Here is a 16299-nt window from a genome sequence, read left to right as displayed (position 1 = left end):
CCACACACACACACACACACACACACACACACACATATAAACAGTTTCTTAAACATAAAGTCAGTAACTCCCAGCATAAAAATGAAAATCCAGTCTTTATTCCAATGTAAAGAAAACTCTTATATGATGAGGAGTGTTGCAAATTATCTAAAAAATCATGGTATTAGGTAGAATTTCAGACATTTTTTTCCTGAAGTATGCTTTTTAACTAAGTAATCAGAAAAGCCTCCCTATAGCAATTGGGAAATAAAGAAAACAAATATAAAAATATTCTTCAAAGTCCATCATTCTATTATTATTTAGTAAATAGAATAAATTCCTTCCATAGGCATAAAAAGTTGCAAAGAGCCTTATGTCATAGGTTTGTTATAGTTGTTTAATCGCTGTCATGTCTGACCCTTTGCGACCCTGTAGCCTTCCAGGATCCTCTATCTATGCGATTTCCGAGGCAAAATACTGGAGTGTGTTCCCATTTCCTTCTTCAGGGGATCTTCCTGACCCAGGGATCGAACCCACATCTCCTGCTTGGCAGGCAGATTTTGACCACTGAGTCACCTCAGTTCAGTTCAGTTCAGTTCAGTCGCTCAGTCGTGTCCGACTCTCCGCGACCCCATGAACCACAGCACGCCAGGCCTCCCTGTCCATCACCAACTCCCGGAGTACACTCAAACTCATGTCCACAGAGTCGGTGATGCCATCCAGCCATCTCATTCTCCGTCGTCCCCTTCTCCTCCCGCCCCCAACCTTTCCCAGCATCAGAGTCTTTTCCAGTGAGTCAACTCGTCGCATGAGTTGGCCAAAGTATTGCAGCTTCAAGATAATCTTAAATATAAATGTTCTGGTGAATATTTTTTTAAGGATCTGCTAGGTCTCACGATCCTATGCAGGTATAATTGAAATAAAGCAGTTAGTTCATCTGATTGTATTAATGCTCTTCCTGGGGAGAAAAAATATTAATTTAGACTTAATAAAGTTTCTAGCTTTCTTGGTTAATTATACTTTTTCTACATGATCTTGGGCAAGATATTATTTAACAAAATTGAGTTGGTAAAAACAAAGTTGAATAATATTACTTACTTTTCAAAGCACTTCTGGGCAGAGCAATATTTCCTCAATGGTAGGAACCAGGTAGGTGGGTGCTTTAAACCATAGTTCATTTCTTTCTCTTTTTCCTTTAGAGTTCAGAGCTCTTAAACATTGTGAACAGTTAAAGAACAATCTTATCAATTCTCTCCCAATAATTCAGCTAAAAGAAAAACTCTAGGTGAAATGGAATGCCTCTTCTAAAGAATTCTCTATAGCAGAATGCTGAGAGCTTCCCTCACTCCAGCACCCTTAGACTTTCTTTCCTTTACACATAAATTTCATTAAGAGCTTATGTTCAATCAAACGAGTTTTTCAACTGCATTTCTAAAAATTGGCACAATGCACAACGTAGCTCCTGGGTGAACACTAATACGCAGGCTAGTTTGTGATGTTTTCAAGATTTGTTGTGGACAAGACAAAAGGGATTCACATTGCCTTGGACTCTGATGAGACCTCAGAAGGAACTTCTGGACACCAGGAAATGTTATACCCTAGAGGAGTAGGACACAAAAGGAGCTGTACAATCTCCTTTCATTTGAAAAGAGCTTAAAAGGGAAATGAATAAAGGAAGACCACTTATAGGCAAAAGGTTAGAATAGTTGATCTTTCAACGTGTCCCTTTGACCCTAGTACTCAATTCCTATTATCATTTGTGGGCCAGTAAACACTACTGAGAGTCAGACATTACTGAGCAACTTCACTTTCACTTTTCATTTTCATGCATTGGAGAAGGAAATGGCAACCCACTCCAGTATTCTTGCCTGGAGAATCCCAGGGACGGGGGAGCCTGGTGGACTGCCATCTATGGGGTTGCACAGAGTCGGACAAGACTGAAGCAACTTAGTAGCAGCAGCAGCAACAAATACTACTGAGGTCCTTGCTTAATAGTTAACAGCTGATAAAGTCACCTATGCCTCCCAACTATAATCAAGAACAATGCATTATAATTTTTATACTACCTTCTCTTTTATACCAAAGTCATCAAATTTGTTCTCATGCATGTACTCAGGTACAGGATGAGTTAAGAGTGTGTTAAGAAAGAATATATTTTCTAAATCACCTCTTCCTGTTCATTCTTTGACATGTCATGACATGACATGTTTTTTTCTCAGCTTCTTCATGGCTGTCTTCATATCAGTGTTTCTGAGAGTATAAATGAGGGGATTCAACATAGGTGTGACCACTGTGTAGAAGACAGAGAAAACCTTGTCCACAGAGAAGCTGCAGAAAGGTCTCAGGTAGATGAATACACATGGCACAAAGATCAGACTGACCACTGTAAGGGGGAGGCACAGGTAGAGAGTGCCCTGCTCTGACCCTGGTGGAAGCGAGTTCTCAGGGTGACCAGGATGACAGCATAAGAGAAGAGCAAGACCAAGAAACAGACAAGAGACAACAGACCACTGTTCGAGACCATCAGCACCTCTACTACAGACGTGTCTGTGCAGGCTAGCTTGATGACCTGTGGGACATCACAGTAGAAGTTGTCCAGTTTATTGGGCCCACAGAAGGGCAGCTGAATGACCAGTGTGACCTGTGTGATAGAGTGGACAAAACCCCCACACCAACAGGCAAAAACCATCTGAAAGCAGAGCTGGCGGTTCATGACTGTCAGGTAGTGCAAAGGATTACATATGGCAACATACCTATCGTAGGCCATGGCTGTCAGCAGAAACATCTCACTGGCTCCCAGAAAGTGCAGGAAGTAGATCTGGGCCAGGCATCCTGAAAAAGAGATGATCTTGTCCTCCTGTAGAAAATCTCCTAACATCTTGGGCACAGTAACACAGCTCAGGCATAGGTCAATGAAGGACAGGTGGCCCAAAAAATAGTACATAGGAGATTGGAGCAGGTGAGTATCAACTCTCACTGTTACCACTATCAAGAGGTTTCCCAGGACAATGGCCATGTAAAACAACAGAAATATTAAGAAGAGAAATAGCTGCAGCTCCAAGGATGATGATAGACCCAGAAGAACAAATTCTGTCACCTTAGAATCATTTTCTTTTTTCATCAGGTCAAGAATACCAGGTGACCTAAGAAAGATGAACTAAATTAGAACAAGAGAGATTTAAGCTAGACAAAAGGAAAAAAAAAAAATGAGGTAGCTGGAATAATTCAAGAAATGGGAATTAGGATCTAGATGGGTTACGTTAGAATTAAGTAGGCTCAGGACAGAATTGGCACGAATCCAGCTGTTGCTGTATTGTCGCTAAGTAGTGTCCAACTCTTTTGTGACCCCATGGACTGTAGCCAGCCAGCTTCCTTTGTCCATGGGATTTCCCAGTTGACGAACCCACTGCAGTGGGTTAGCATTTCCTTCTTCAGGGGATCTTCCCACCCTGGGGATTGAACCTGCATCTCCTACATTGTCAGATGGATTCTTTACTGTTGAGCTTCCAGGGAAGCCCCCATGAATCCAGTGCCTTCTGTTATGTAAATTTGATCCTATCTTATCCAAATCCTGTAGTCACCTTCCAAAATACTACTATCCCTAGAATTCCCTGATGCTGTGGGAATTTCACGGTTCTATGAATGCTTCTAAGTGTATAAACAGAGAACAAGTCTCAAATGGTTTCTTAAATTTAAGATTGATAAAAGTCAGTGTATAGAGAAAAAGAGTATGAACAACAGGAGGTATAAAAAGGTTTTCAGAGTCAGAAAGAGGTGTAAGGGAGGAGACTGGAGATCTGAGAAACTTACATCATTGCATATCAGGATCTATGCAGTTTCAAAGAAAAAACATTTTACCCTGCTCTTCATTCCACCAGCCCCTTCTTCATAGTCTCAGGCGAGCAAAATGAGAAATCCTCAGATGACCATCAAAGTTGCCCTGTCTGTGCCCTAATGGTGTTCTTATGAGTCAAGCCCTAACTGAGGGCTGGCTGTAAGGACTGGAGAGATCTCCTCTCCCTTGGGCTTTGTCTGTATCTGAAGCTTTTATGGTCCTTATGCCACCATTCAGTAATGAGCCCTGGGATTCCCTGGGCTGCTGTTGTTTGAGTTGCCTGTATGTCAGTTCTTGCTGGAAAGCTGACCAGGACTCTGAAGGTTCTGAAACAGTCAGACCTTATTGTACAACACAGCCGTCCCATTTACCTACTTCGTGTTGATTAATTTGACACTACGTGTACTACCAGTTTTCCATATGTCAGTCTGTTATCTGAGTAAAACAATTCTCAGTGGTTTCCCAACCATGCTTCCTAGAGTGGGTTAGCTGAATGATAAGTGCCATGTTACCATAGGAAGCTGTACAAGCAGGAGCACTTCCTTCAGGGTGTTACAGAGCCTTAATACAACACAAGTCTCTTGATGATACTTCAAGCATCTTCTCCAACTGGTGCCTATATATGGATCTTATCCAGAAAACAAAGATCCTATCTTTAGTAACTGACTGTGTTGCTGTCAAAGTAAAATTTTTTATGTTATAAAACATAATTCTGATATGGCTGATTCATGTTGAGGTTTGACAGAAAACAACAAAATTCTGTAAAGCAATTATCCTTCAATAAAAAAGAAATAAAAAAACATAATTCTGAAATTGATGATGAACACATGTCAAAATTGTATTTAATTCTTTTATGAGGGATGGTAGGATGACAAAGCCAATTCAAAAAACAATATAAACAATGACTGTGTATAATTACAGTATAAAAAAGAACTGAAGTAAAATTTCTAAGGTATATCAGTTCAGTTCAGTTGCTCAGTCGTGTCCGACTCTTTGCGATCCCATGAATCACAGCACGCCAGGCCTCCCTGTCCATCACCAACCCCCGGAGTTCACTCAAACTCATGTCCATCGAGTCAGTGATGCCATCCAGCCATCTCATTCTCTGTCGTCCCCGTCTCCTCCCACCCCCAATCCCTCCCAGCATCAGACTCTTTTCTAGTGAGTCTAAACCAGTTAATGCCCTAAAGGAAAACATAACCTTAACATTTGGGACTTTCCCCCCACACTAACAAGAAAATTAACACAGTTTAGCAGTTTTCTAATATATCTGACTATATAATTGTACACATCTGAAATCCCATAAATAGCAAATACTAGGTTAAAATTACATCCTTCTAGAGTTAGACGAGACTTAAGTAGGCTTGTTAAATAATATTTTAACATGACATTAAAAGGTCACACTTATACTTAGATTTCACTTTAGGATAAGAATAAGAAATAAAGCATACCAACAGGATAATATCAGACATGTCTCTTTTGCAGAAGTTCTCATGGCAGACAGGTTTTTAGATTTTTTTTTTTTCCCTCCCACTGAAAAGTGACAGTTCAAGGGAAAAGATGAGATACACGCAGGTGAGAGTAGGACCCACACCAAGTTAGATTACTCAGGCATTGTAAAGGTCAATACTGCCCATCCAACTGCATCAGCAGAGCTTCCAGGGTCCCTGAAAGACACATACCCAGTCATTAGAGTCAGTGCTCTCCAGAACGCCCAGATCTTTGGCTTCTCATCGGCCTCATCTATGGCTTCTTAATAGGCCATTCATTATCTTCTTACTCGAGATAAAAATTTCCAAATCAGTTTTATCCTGAGAATTACTTCCCATTAACATAGTTGACATTCCACCATTTTTTAGGTTTTCAATGAACAGAGATAGAAAATTAACCCAAAATAATATTTATTTAGAAAAATTATTGTAGTTACTTTGAACTAAAGTGAATAATTTACTTTCCTTCAAACTTCTAAATCTTTCTGTTTCATCTCAAGTTTTATGTTTTATCATTTTTATTTTATATATTTCCAGCATAAGGAAATCAGTCCCAGGTGTTCATTGGAAGGACTGATGCTGAAGCTGAAACTCCAATACTTTGGCCACCTGATGCAAAGAGCTGACTCATTGGAAAAGATCGTGATGCTGGGAAAGAGTGAGGGCAGGAGGAGAAAGGGACAACAGAGGATGAGATGGTTGGATGGCATATCGACTCGATGGACATGGGTTTGGGTGGACTCCAGGAGTTGGTGATGGACAGAGAGGCCTGGCGTGCTGCGGTTCATGGGGTTGCAAAGAGTTGGACACGACTGAGCAACTGAACTGAACTGAATTAGCCATTTATGTTTTCAAACAAATTACTCTTCTTTGCTCTTAATAAGTAAAAACATATCTATTATCTTGCACATACATTCGTATTTCCTTGCCACCTATGTATCTAGTAGAGTCTCAACCAGCTATATTACTTACACTTGTCAACAAAACAATACTTGAGGATTTTTGTCATACACAAACATCTCAGCAGATTAGGAATAAGCACACATTTCATGAATTCCTATAGTCACAAAAATTCCTTTTTGTTTCTTAAAGAGGTGAAAATAAAAATGTGTCATAACATGGTTTCAGAGTAGCTAAACACCCTATCAAACTGTTATCAAATAGCCATTCTATAATATATATAATGCATAAAGATAGAAAAATCAGAACTGAGCATGATTCTTACTCCAATTCTAGGGAACTGTATACAGGGAAGTTTGTTCTGGTAATAAGTAGATGGGAAGAAAAAAAAGCCCTTGAGAAGCTGGGGTTACAGAGAGGCCCTCACGAATGTGGCAGCCTTAGTTTACATATCAGGAATCTCAGACTTTGCTTTCATTTAAGGATATCCTTAACAAACAGTGTCCTCTGGTGCCTGACAGCCACAAGCCCAAACTCTGGGTGAGGAAGGGATTTTCCTCCTCTGTCTCACAGGATCCACACTAACATCTTTTTCAAGGACAATGAGCAGACAAAGCCAAAGATAACTGTATTACTTAAAAAAATTTTTTTTAGTTGTAATACTTTTGTACTGCTACAGTAATGCAACAAACTACCACCAACTCAGTGGCTTAAACAAATAAATTTATTATCTTTACAATTCTATAGGTCAGAAGTCTAACAATGTCTTGCTGTGCTAAAAATCAGTGTGGGCAGGGCTATAGTCCTTTCTGGAGGCTTTGGCAAGAATCTTCAAAGCCTGCAACACTAAATCAAGCCTTGTCTCACACCTACCATCTTTCTGGTTCCTGAAACCAGGAAAGGTTCAATGCTTTTAAGGACACAAGGATACACCTTGAATGGGGCCACCTAGAAACTGAAAGTTTTCCCAGCTGAAACTCCTTATCTTAGTACATCAAAGTCCATTTCACCAGGTGAAGTAGCAGATTCACAGGTTTGGTAGTCTGAGGATTAGGCCTCTGATATCTTTGGCGCTGTTATTTTTCTTACCACAATATACAGTATAACAAAGTGTCACAAACTACAGCCAACAAAAAACTCAGACAGCAGAGACAGACTCCCAGACTTCAGACACTAGGGCTTATCACACGTGGTTTATAAAAGAACTCTCAGATATAGATGGTTTAAAAATTATGTCTAAAGAAGTAAAACACAAAGTTTGGATATTTATTAGAGTTAGGAAGGGTACACCTCACATGTTTTTCCACACTGCTTTTATTTAACGTGTCTTTGTTTAACACCGATCCTCCATGGATGTTGCTCCAGCTGATGCGGTTCTGATTTGGCAGTTTCCCTCACAGGATATTCAAGATATAATTCCACATCCGGTTTCCACTGTAGATATTGAGAAATCAACTCTCTGCATAAGTCCTACTTCTGGAGACATAATCAATCAATTTTTTCCTCTTGTTCCTTTTCAAGTAATATTTTTGTCTTTAGTTTTCTGTTGCTTACATATAACTCATATAAGCATGAGTTATATTCTTATTTATACTATTTGTAATGTGTTAGGCTTGCTCTTTGAGACTGTAAATTTTTGTGCTTGACCAAATCTATAAAAATTTTCAAACATTTTGTCTTTAAATATTTGCTTCTGTCTGCTTCTCTCATCTTTCTCAGTTGTCAAACTAATATTGGACTTCCACTTTAACTTCTCTTTCATTTTTCCCTTTTTTATCTATTCAGAATGCATTACTTATTCTTCTGATGTAGTCTCAAGTTAATATATTTTTTTATCTGCTCTCCAATCTGCTGTTAAACTAGACCATTAAATTTCTTCTTTTAAATTTCTGGATGGTCATTAACTTTTCTCCAAAGAATATTTCCACATCCATTAATCAACATGTTGATTAACATGTTGATTAACATCTACCTGAAGCTAGTGGGTAAAGATGTTAAATGACAGAGAAGTTTAAATCAATTGCCATGATAGAATGCAAGAAGGTCTCTGTCCCCTTACAAGGAAAAGTTATTAGGAAAGCAGATGTCTAGCCTTTTAAAAAGTATGTTGACATTCTTTTTTGGCTTGTTTATTTAGCAGCTTGGCTTGAGGGATCTTAGTTCCCTGACCAGGAATTGAACACATGCTCTCAGCAGTGAAAGCGGAGAGAGCTAACCCCTGGGCTTCAGGGAATTTCCCTTTGTTAACTTTCTTATCTTTTTCTGCCTTTTTAGGACTGAAAGAGGTGGAAGTTTAAAAAAAAAAAATGCTGAGCCTTAGCTTTTATGGAGAAGAGAAAACGATGTCTGTGTGTGCTCAGTGGCTCAGTCGTTTCCACCCCATGAACTGTAACCCTCCAGGCTCCTCCATCCATGGGATTTCTCAGGCAAGAATACTGGAGTGGGTTGCCATTTCCTGCTGCAAGTGATCTTCCTGACCCAGGGATCAAACCCACATCTCCTGCACTGGCAGGTGAATTCTTTACCATTGAGCCTTAGCTTTTAGGGAGAAGAGAAAAAGATGCCTTCTGGTTGCTAAACCCAATGCTAGGGAGCAGTGGCTTCCCCCAGCAGCAAGAAGAGGGACTGTGTCAGCTAAAATGACTCTAAATATCATAGAAAACAAATCTACATGTCAAGTGTTTCTGTCCACTAAACAGAAGATACGTCCAATGAATTCCCAATTTGTGAAATAGAATAGATATCTTTGCACACTTGATACTAATAAAAATATTTGCGTCACAGTGGAAAACCTCCCACCACAATGCACATGAAGTTTGAAACACTGGTCTTATTTCATCACAACGCAGAAAGAGTTTTATTGGGGACAGGGTAAAAACCAAGAGTTGGCAACCTATGGCGTGCCTAGCACAGAAGGAATTAAGATGGAACCGACCCGACAAAACCGTTCAGGAGGGAAAGTGCGTCTTGGTCACGTTCACGCCGCCTTGGGTCCTCCATTCCTAGTCATACACATGCTGTAGTTCTGCCACCTCAGACTGGCTCTGGACGCTCACGGCTCCCCACCTTGCACTATAATGACCTATAAACACTTTAAACTTCTAATATTTTTGCTCAACCTTTCACTACCACATAGAAATAGACACTAATAGACTGATTATATCGATCTGTGTTACTATAGCTGACTCCAGAGATCCTCTAACAGGTCATTCAAGGACTGTCCTGGTGGTCCAGTGGTTAGGACTTCACATTCTCACTGCAAAGGGCTTGGGTACAGTCTCTGGTTGAGGAACTAAAACCACACACGGTGCACAGCATGACCAAAGTTACTTTTTTAAATTAAGGTATAAAAGAATGGTCATTCACAATTGATTTTTCTGTTTTCTTCTGTCTTTTTCCATGACTGTATGTACTGCCTCATCTTGATTTACAAGCAAAACTACAAAAATAAGTGTTTTGTGGTTTATCCAGGAATAATACAGAAAATAGTCCCATTATATTTTTTGGTGAAAAATTTAATTTTGTAAAGTTTATTTCAACCTAAATGAAATGTGATTTTTGTTTAAAGAAATAAATGGTCATTCAGATAGTGACTCTGAAAATATATGTAGGTAACACCTCAGGGAAGATATTTTTGGGATAGCATTATTGGGCCTATTATATTGATCAAAAAAGATAATTATTTTTTGTACACAAAAAAGTTAGAATAATGTTGGGAATAATTTCAAGAATCGTAACAGAAACCTCATCATACTATGATGTGTGCTAAGTTGCTTCAGTCGTGTTCAACTCTGCGAATCCATGGACTATAGCCTGCCAGGCTTCTCTGTCCATGGGATTCTCCAGCAAGAATGCTGGAACGGGTTGCCATGCCCTCCTCCAGGGGATCTTCCTGACCCAGGGATCAAACCCATGTCTCTTAAATCTCCTTCATTGGCAGGCGGGTTCTTTGCCACTAGCTCCACCTGGGAAGGCCTCATACTATGATAGTACAGAGCTAATACAGTTAGACTAATGATTCTGAAGGAAACAAAATAAACCATAATGGCACCACTAGAAAGATCTCATATTCCTTAAGTTTTTTCCTTTTTTTCCTCATAAGAAAAACATTTTCAATTTTCTACATTTCTCTGGTGATCAATTATGTGGCGGTCACCTTTCCCTTGAGGAACCATGGTCTTACAGAATAAAAAGATATTTCATAATTAACTTTGAGTTCAGAAGACACAACCATATGCTCAGTTCACACAACTACTTATTTTTCCTAGTTGCTCTCTAAAAGGTATTTAATCACAGATGGCAAAGGCAGATATTGGCCTGAGAGACTAGCCTTCCCAAAGGACAACTTTTCAAAATATACAAAGAACCAAATCTTTGGAAATACTGATCAAAAATAGAGAATAAGATGCTCTCCAGAACTCCATTTTTTAAATTTGTTTTTAATTAGAGAACTGTTGCTTTACAATGTTGTGTTGGTTCAGAACTCCATTTTTTTAGATTAAAAACTTTACGTAGATGGTACTTGAATCCTTTCTTCCAAATTAGAAACTAGAAACCACTCCCAAAGTCTAACCTTCATCATCCTCCAGACATCTCCCCTGACGAGAATCTTGGCAGTCACTGCCAAGTTAATTGTACAAAAGGAGGTTTGTTTTTCAGTGAAAGTCCTGGGAATAACACTTTTGAGATAGGAGCTAAGAAGCAAGGACACAGCTGACTCAGTTCCTCCTGAGCATAGCTCGCAGGTATGCAGAAATCACATCATGTCCTTATCTTTTCTTTTCTCCTCAAGAAATGATCCTAAATTTGTTTCTTGGTGGTGGTGGTGGTGGTGGTGGTGGTATTCTTGATAAAAGATCTGAGGGCCAAAAATCCAAATAGCTTCAATTCCCAGGCAAATCTGTGGCATTTGACATTAAAGGAAGTATAGATGAATCCTTTTGCTAGCTTTTTCACAACTCTAAGTAACAGTATGCTCTCTTTTGAAAGCAAGATAAGAGTTGAGTTATGACTAGCAATTCATAGGAGATGATGTCAAATAGGATTAAAAGTATTGCTTCCCTGGTTCCACTTATAGGAGCTGTATCTACATATTCTTACATTGTTTCAGAGAGACAAAACCGACGACAAACTACAATAATTACCATCCACTTGGAAGTCCAGGTAGGTTAAGGAATTAGGAAAAGCAAATCAGTTTGGGAATGTTTCACAAATTCTTTTTAAAACTCAAAGAATACTAACTCTGTTTTGTTTTTGCTCATGTGTATATATAATTGTCTATCTACTGAGTAATCAAGTCTTGGGAAATCATAACAGTGGTTTTATCTGATAAAATAGATTCCATGATATCACTGCATTTAGAAAGAAGAGACAGAGACACAGATCCTGGCCAAACCAGGGCTAACGACTGTCAGGGAGACATTCAAAGTTCTTCTGAAGGAAGTGTCAGACATCAGTGTGGTTCATACCAATACCAGAGTGTCCCTCAGGAATAATAAAGTATTTCTTTCCCTTAAGTAAGGAAACCAAATTAAACTATTTTAGGTCTTTCTTTTTCCAAGGTTGCTATATGTTTTCTTCAGTATATTGATCATCAGAAACCAGATCATTAAATGTTTTGAAAAATCATCAACTCAATCTAGATCAGAATACCAGCCCCAGTTTCTTCTTAAATACAATGCCAAGTCAATCTGTCTCACTGGCTGCTGCTTCCTCCCATTATATTTCCCCATTTCCAAGATCTTCATGGAGTCTTTTTCTTCTTCAGAGAAATTTGATTGAAAGAATCAACTGCCTTCAGATAACCGAAAGAAGAGAAAAAAGCAGAGTTAGTCAAAGGAAATGTGGGTTAAAAAAACGCAGCATTACTGAGTAATTTAGTTTAGAGTGGAAAGAGTATCAGGGCTGCATCTACCCACCCAAGGACCTTGGCCATATATTTCCACACAGCCTGCATTTCTGGAGTGTGACATCAGTTGATAATGAGTGTACTTGGCTGCACAGGACATCCAGCCTTCTTGGAAGTCCATCTGGACAGCCCCGCTGTTGTTCCCAAGTGTCTTCTCAGTACGTTTTTACGTCCTCTGAATACTCTCATGGTCATGGTGAAGCCCTTTCCTTTTTCTCTGCGGACAAATAAGAGAAAGGAGGGACTTCAGTAAGATCCAAGGGGACCAGTGCACATGCATTTGTGAGGTAGCTGGGTCAAATTTGGACCTCACTTGGGTGACCAGCTATCCCTGCTTCCCTGGGGCTGAGGGTTCCCTGAGTTACAAGACTTTCAGGGTTGAAATGAGTCCAGTCCCAGGCGAATTGGCACATTTGGTTTCTCTAGTCTCATACCACATTGATCCATCATCTCCTCTTTTTGCCATATCCTTGCACGCATCTGTCCCCCACTTTCTTTTTCAAGGTCCAATGGTATGGTTCTTTCCTTGCATATGTGAAATGATTAAGGCTTTCAAGTGGAAAGTTATCTGAATTAAAATTCAAATGGGGGGACAGAAATAATGATTTATTCATTTAATAATTACAATGTACATATTGCCTAAAAAATTATGTGAAAGTTGGTCAGTCATGTCCAGCTCTTTGTGACCCCAGTCCATGGTATTCTCCAGGCCAGAATACTGGAGCGGGTAGCCTTTCCCTTCTCCAGGGGATCATCCTAACCCAGGGATTGAACACAGGTCTCCCGCATTGCTGGCAGATTCTTTACCAGCTGATGTAGTAGATACCAAAAAAGATCAAAGATGATTAACACTTGGCCTCTGTCTTCAGAGATTTACAGTCTAGTCGGTATAGTAAGACATGCAAAATAAAAAAAGAAAATGATGCAAAGTATAAAGTGAAAATTCTTTAGTGTAGAAAAATGCTGTAGCTTTTAGAGTGTTTTCTCATTCCTTCTGGAAAACACTTTAGAATGCTGTTTCAACCTTTAAAAAATAGCAATTCATTTCTTTAATGTTGATTCAGGAAATATGTTAGCATGCCTATGAAGTGAACTGAACTGTGCTCAGAATTCATAATATGGAGATGAAAAATACATTTTTGCCTTCCTGAAGCTCAGACTGGTAAAGAGATAGAAAAGTGACCAGTTACAAGAAGGCATAGTATAAATTTACATACACATATGTCAGATGCTATGGCAAAAACAAAGAATTACTATATGATGGTGAAGTCCAGTAATATTTCATGAAGGTGGCAATCAGTAAATGGTGTAGATTTCAAGTACAAGTTATTCAATCAAAGAAAAAAAAGTAAATAAACAGTAAAAAGATGGAGAAAGAGAAAGGAAGGGATCCAGAAGGGATAGGCAAGAAAGAAGAAAGGAAGGAAAGACGGAGGGTGGAGGGAGGGTGAAGGGAAGAAAGGGAGGGGAGAAAGCGAGGGAGGCAGAAAGGAAGGTGTGTGGGGTGCTACTTGTGTGCATGCTAAGTTCCTTCAGTTGTGTCCGACTCTTTTCTACCCTATGGACAGCAGTCTGCCAGGCTCCTCTGTCCATGGGATTCTCCAGGCAAAATGACCTTCTTCAGGGGATCTTCCCTACCGAGGGATCAACCCCTGTCTCTCACGTCTTCTGCGTTGGCAGGCAGGTTCTTTACCACTAGCGCCACCTGCGGGAAACCCAAAAGGAGGAGCAACAGCTATCTTAGGTGGGAAGAATAGCATGTCACTTGACAAAAATGTGATTATTCTTTTCTTATCTGGGACATAGGACTCAAGAGGTGAAGTTAAATAAGTAGATGAAGATCAGATTGTGAAGGGCCTTGTATGTTATGCTCAGTTGTTTGTGTTTGGCTTCACAATAATAATGTTTCATTGCAGCACAGCTTACAGACTAAATGAACATCTCCGAATCAGCATCCCATTCTGAATCAGTGCGTGAATTCATCCTTCTGGGTTTTCCCTGCAGCAGGGAGATTCAGGTCATTCTGTTTATGTTCTTCTCCATCATCTACCTCCTGACTCTCATAGGAAATGGATCCATTATCTGTGCTGTGTGCTGGGACCAGCATCTCCACACCCCCATGTACATCCTGCTGGGGAATTTTGCATTCCTGGAGATCTGGTATGTCAACTCCACTGTTCCAAACACACTGATCGACTTCCTCTCAGAGAGCAAGGCCATCTCTTTCACTGGTTGCTTCCTTCAATTTATTTTTTCTTTTCCATGGGCTCCACTGAGTGCTTCTTTCTCTCAGCAATGTCGTTTGATCGATACTTTGCTATCTGCCATCCTCTGCATTATGCCACAGTTATGACTGGCAGACGTTGTTTCAACCTAGTGATTGCTTGTTGGGTGTGTGGCTTTCTCTGGTATCTGGTGCCTGTTATTCTTATTTCCCAACTGCCTTTCTGTGGTCTTAATGCAATTGATGCTAAAGCTGAAACTGCAATACTTTGGCCACCTCATGCGACAAGTTGACTCACTGGAAAAGACTCTGATGCTGGGAAAGGTTGGGGGCGGGAGGAGAAGGGGACGACCGAGAATGAGACGGCTGGATGGCATCACTGACTGTGTGGACATGAGTTTGAGTGAACTCAGGGAGTTGGTGATGGACAGGGAGGCCTGGCGTGCTGTGATTCATGGGGTCGCAGAGAGTCGGACACGACTGAGCGACTGAACTGAACTGAACTGAACTGAATGCAATTGATCACTTTGTATGTGACTCAGGCCCACTGCTGACCCTCTCATGTGTTCCTGCTCCCATGTCCAAGCTCACCAGCTATACTCTAAGCTCCCTCATCATCCTCCTTAGCTTCCTTTTCATTCTCATCTCCTATGCCCTGGTTCTACTTGCTGTTCTTCGATTGCCCTCGGCATCCAGTCGACAGAAGGCCTTTTCCACCTGTGGGTCCCATTTGGCTGTGGTGTTGCTATTCTACGGGACCATTTTGGTGATGCATGTGAGCCCTGGATCCAGCCGCTCCACCTTGTTGCCAAAAATCATGACCTTGTTCTATGCCATGGTGACTCCACTCATCAACCCTTTGATTTACAGTCTCAGGAATAAGGATATGAAGAAAGCCCTCTGGAAAGTTCTGGGAAAGTTTAAAATTTCTTTAAAAGTCTTTGGCAGCAGGCGCAGGAGGAATGTGGGATAATCTGGTTTAGTATGATGTGGATAAAATGGCCACCCTTGAACTCTCACACATGTGTACCATCATCCATTCAGTAAATAGAAACTGAATGCCTCCTCCATGTTAGACACTGCACTCGGCACTGTATTGTGAGCATAATTATGAAGATAAAGCAGACACGATCTCTTCCTCAAATTGCATCCTAATGGTGCAGACAAGTAAGAAAATAATTAACATTAAATGCAATAAATATTCTAACCAATATATGTACAATATATGAGACACAAGGAAAAAGCAACTAATTTTGCACAGGGTTGTGGGCAGCCAGGATTAGTGTTAGGGAAAACTTCAGTCAACATCATATCAGACATGTATATTTTGTGATGAAATTGGGGAAACCTTGTGTTCTGTTTAACTTCTAGCTAGATTTCTTTTTTTTCTCTTTTTATTAATATTTTTAAAATTTTCATAAAAAATAGTTGACTCACAATGTTGTGTTAGTTTCAGGCTTACAGCAAAGTGAAACAGTTATACATCTACGTATATCCACTCTTTTTTTTTTATTCTTTTCTCATATAGGCTATTACAGAGTAGAGTTCCCTATGCTATACAGCAAGTTCTTATTAGTTATGTTTTATATATAGTAGTGTGTATATGTCAGTCCCAATCTCCCAATTTATCCCTCCCCACCCCGCTTATCCCCTGGAAACCATGTTTGCTTTCTACATTTGTGACTCTACTTCTGTTTCATAAATAAGTTCATTTATACCCCTGATTTTTTAGATTCCACATATAAGCAATATCATATGAAATTTGTTTTTCTGTATCCAACTTACTTTACTCAATATGACAATCTCCACGTCCATACATGTTACTGCAAATGGCATTGTTTGATCTTTTTTACGGCTGAGTAATATTCCATTGTGTATATGTACTACATCTTCTTTATCTTGTCCCCTGTTGATGGACATTTATGATTGCTTCCATGTCTTGGCTATTATAAATAGTGCTGCA

At 39.8% G+C, this 16299-nt stretch overlaps 1 protein-coding gene and 1 pseudogene across 1 annotated transcript; one reads left to right on the top strand and one right to left on the bottom strand.

Annotated features, from left to right (window-relative positions):
- Window positions 1-2171: 2171 nt before the first annotated feature.
- On the bottom strand, window positions 2172-3100 carry LOC148776962 (olfactory receptor 4Q3-like). Its single transcript, XM_088840436.1, is given in 2 exon segments — window positions 2172-2371; window positions 2374-3100. Coding segments are annotated over 2 exon segments (927 nt in total).
- Window positions 3101-14045: 10945 nt separating this feature from the next.
- LOC148776961 (olfactory receptor 11G2-like) lies at window positions 14046-15309 on the top strand (annotated as a pseudogene).
- The last annotated feature ends 990 nt before the right edge of the window (window positions 15310-16299 follow it).

This window comes from Moschus berezovskii, chromosome 9, assembly GCF_049115385.1.
Source record: "Moschus berezovskii isolate FMDL1 chromosome 9, NW_MosBer_1.0, whole genome shotgun sequence".
NCBI lineage: Eukaryota > Metazoa > Chordata > Mammalia > Artiodactyla > Moschidae > Moschus > Moschus berezovskii.
This window is presented reverse-complemented; position numbering and strand designations above follow the sequence as displayed.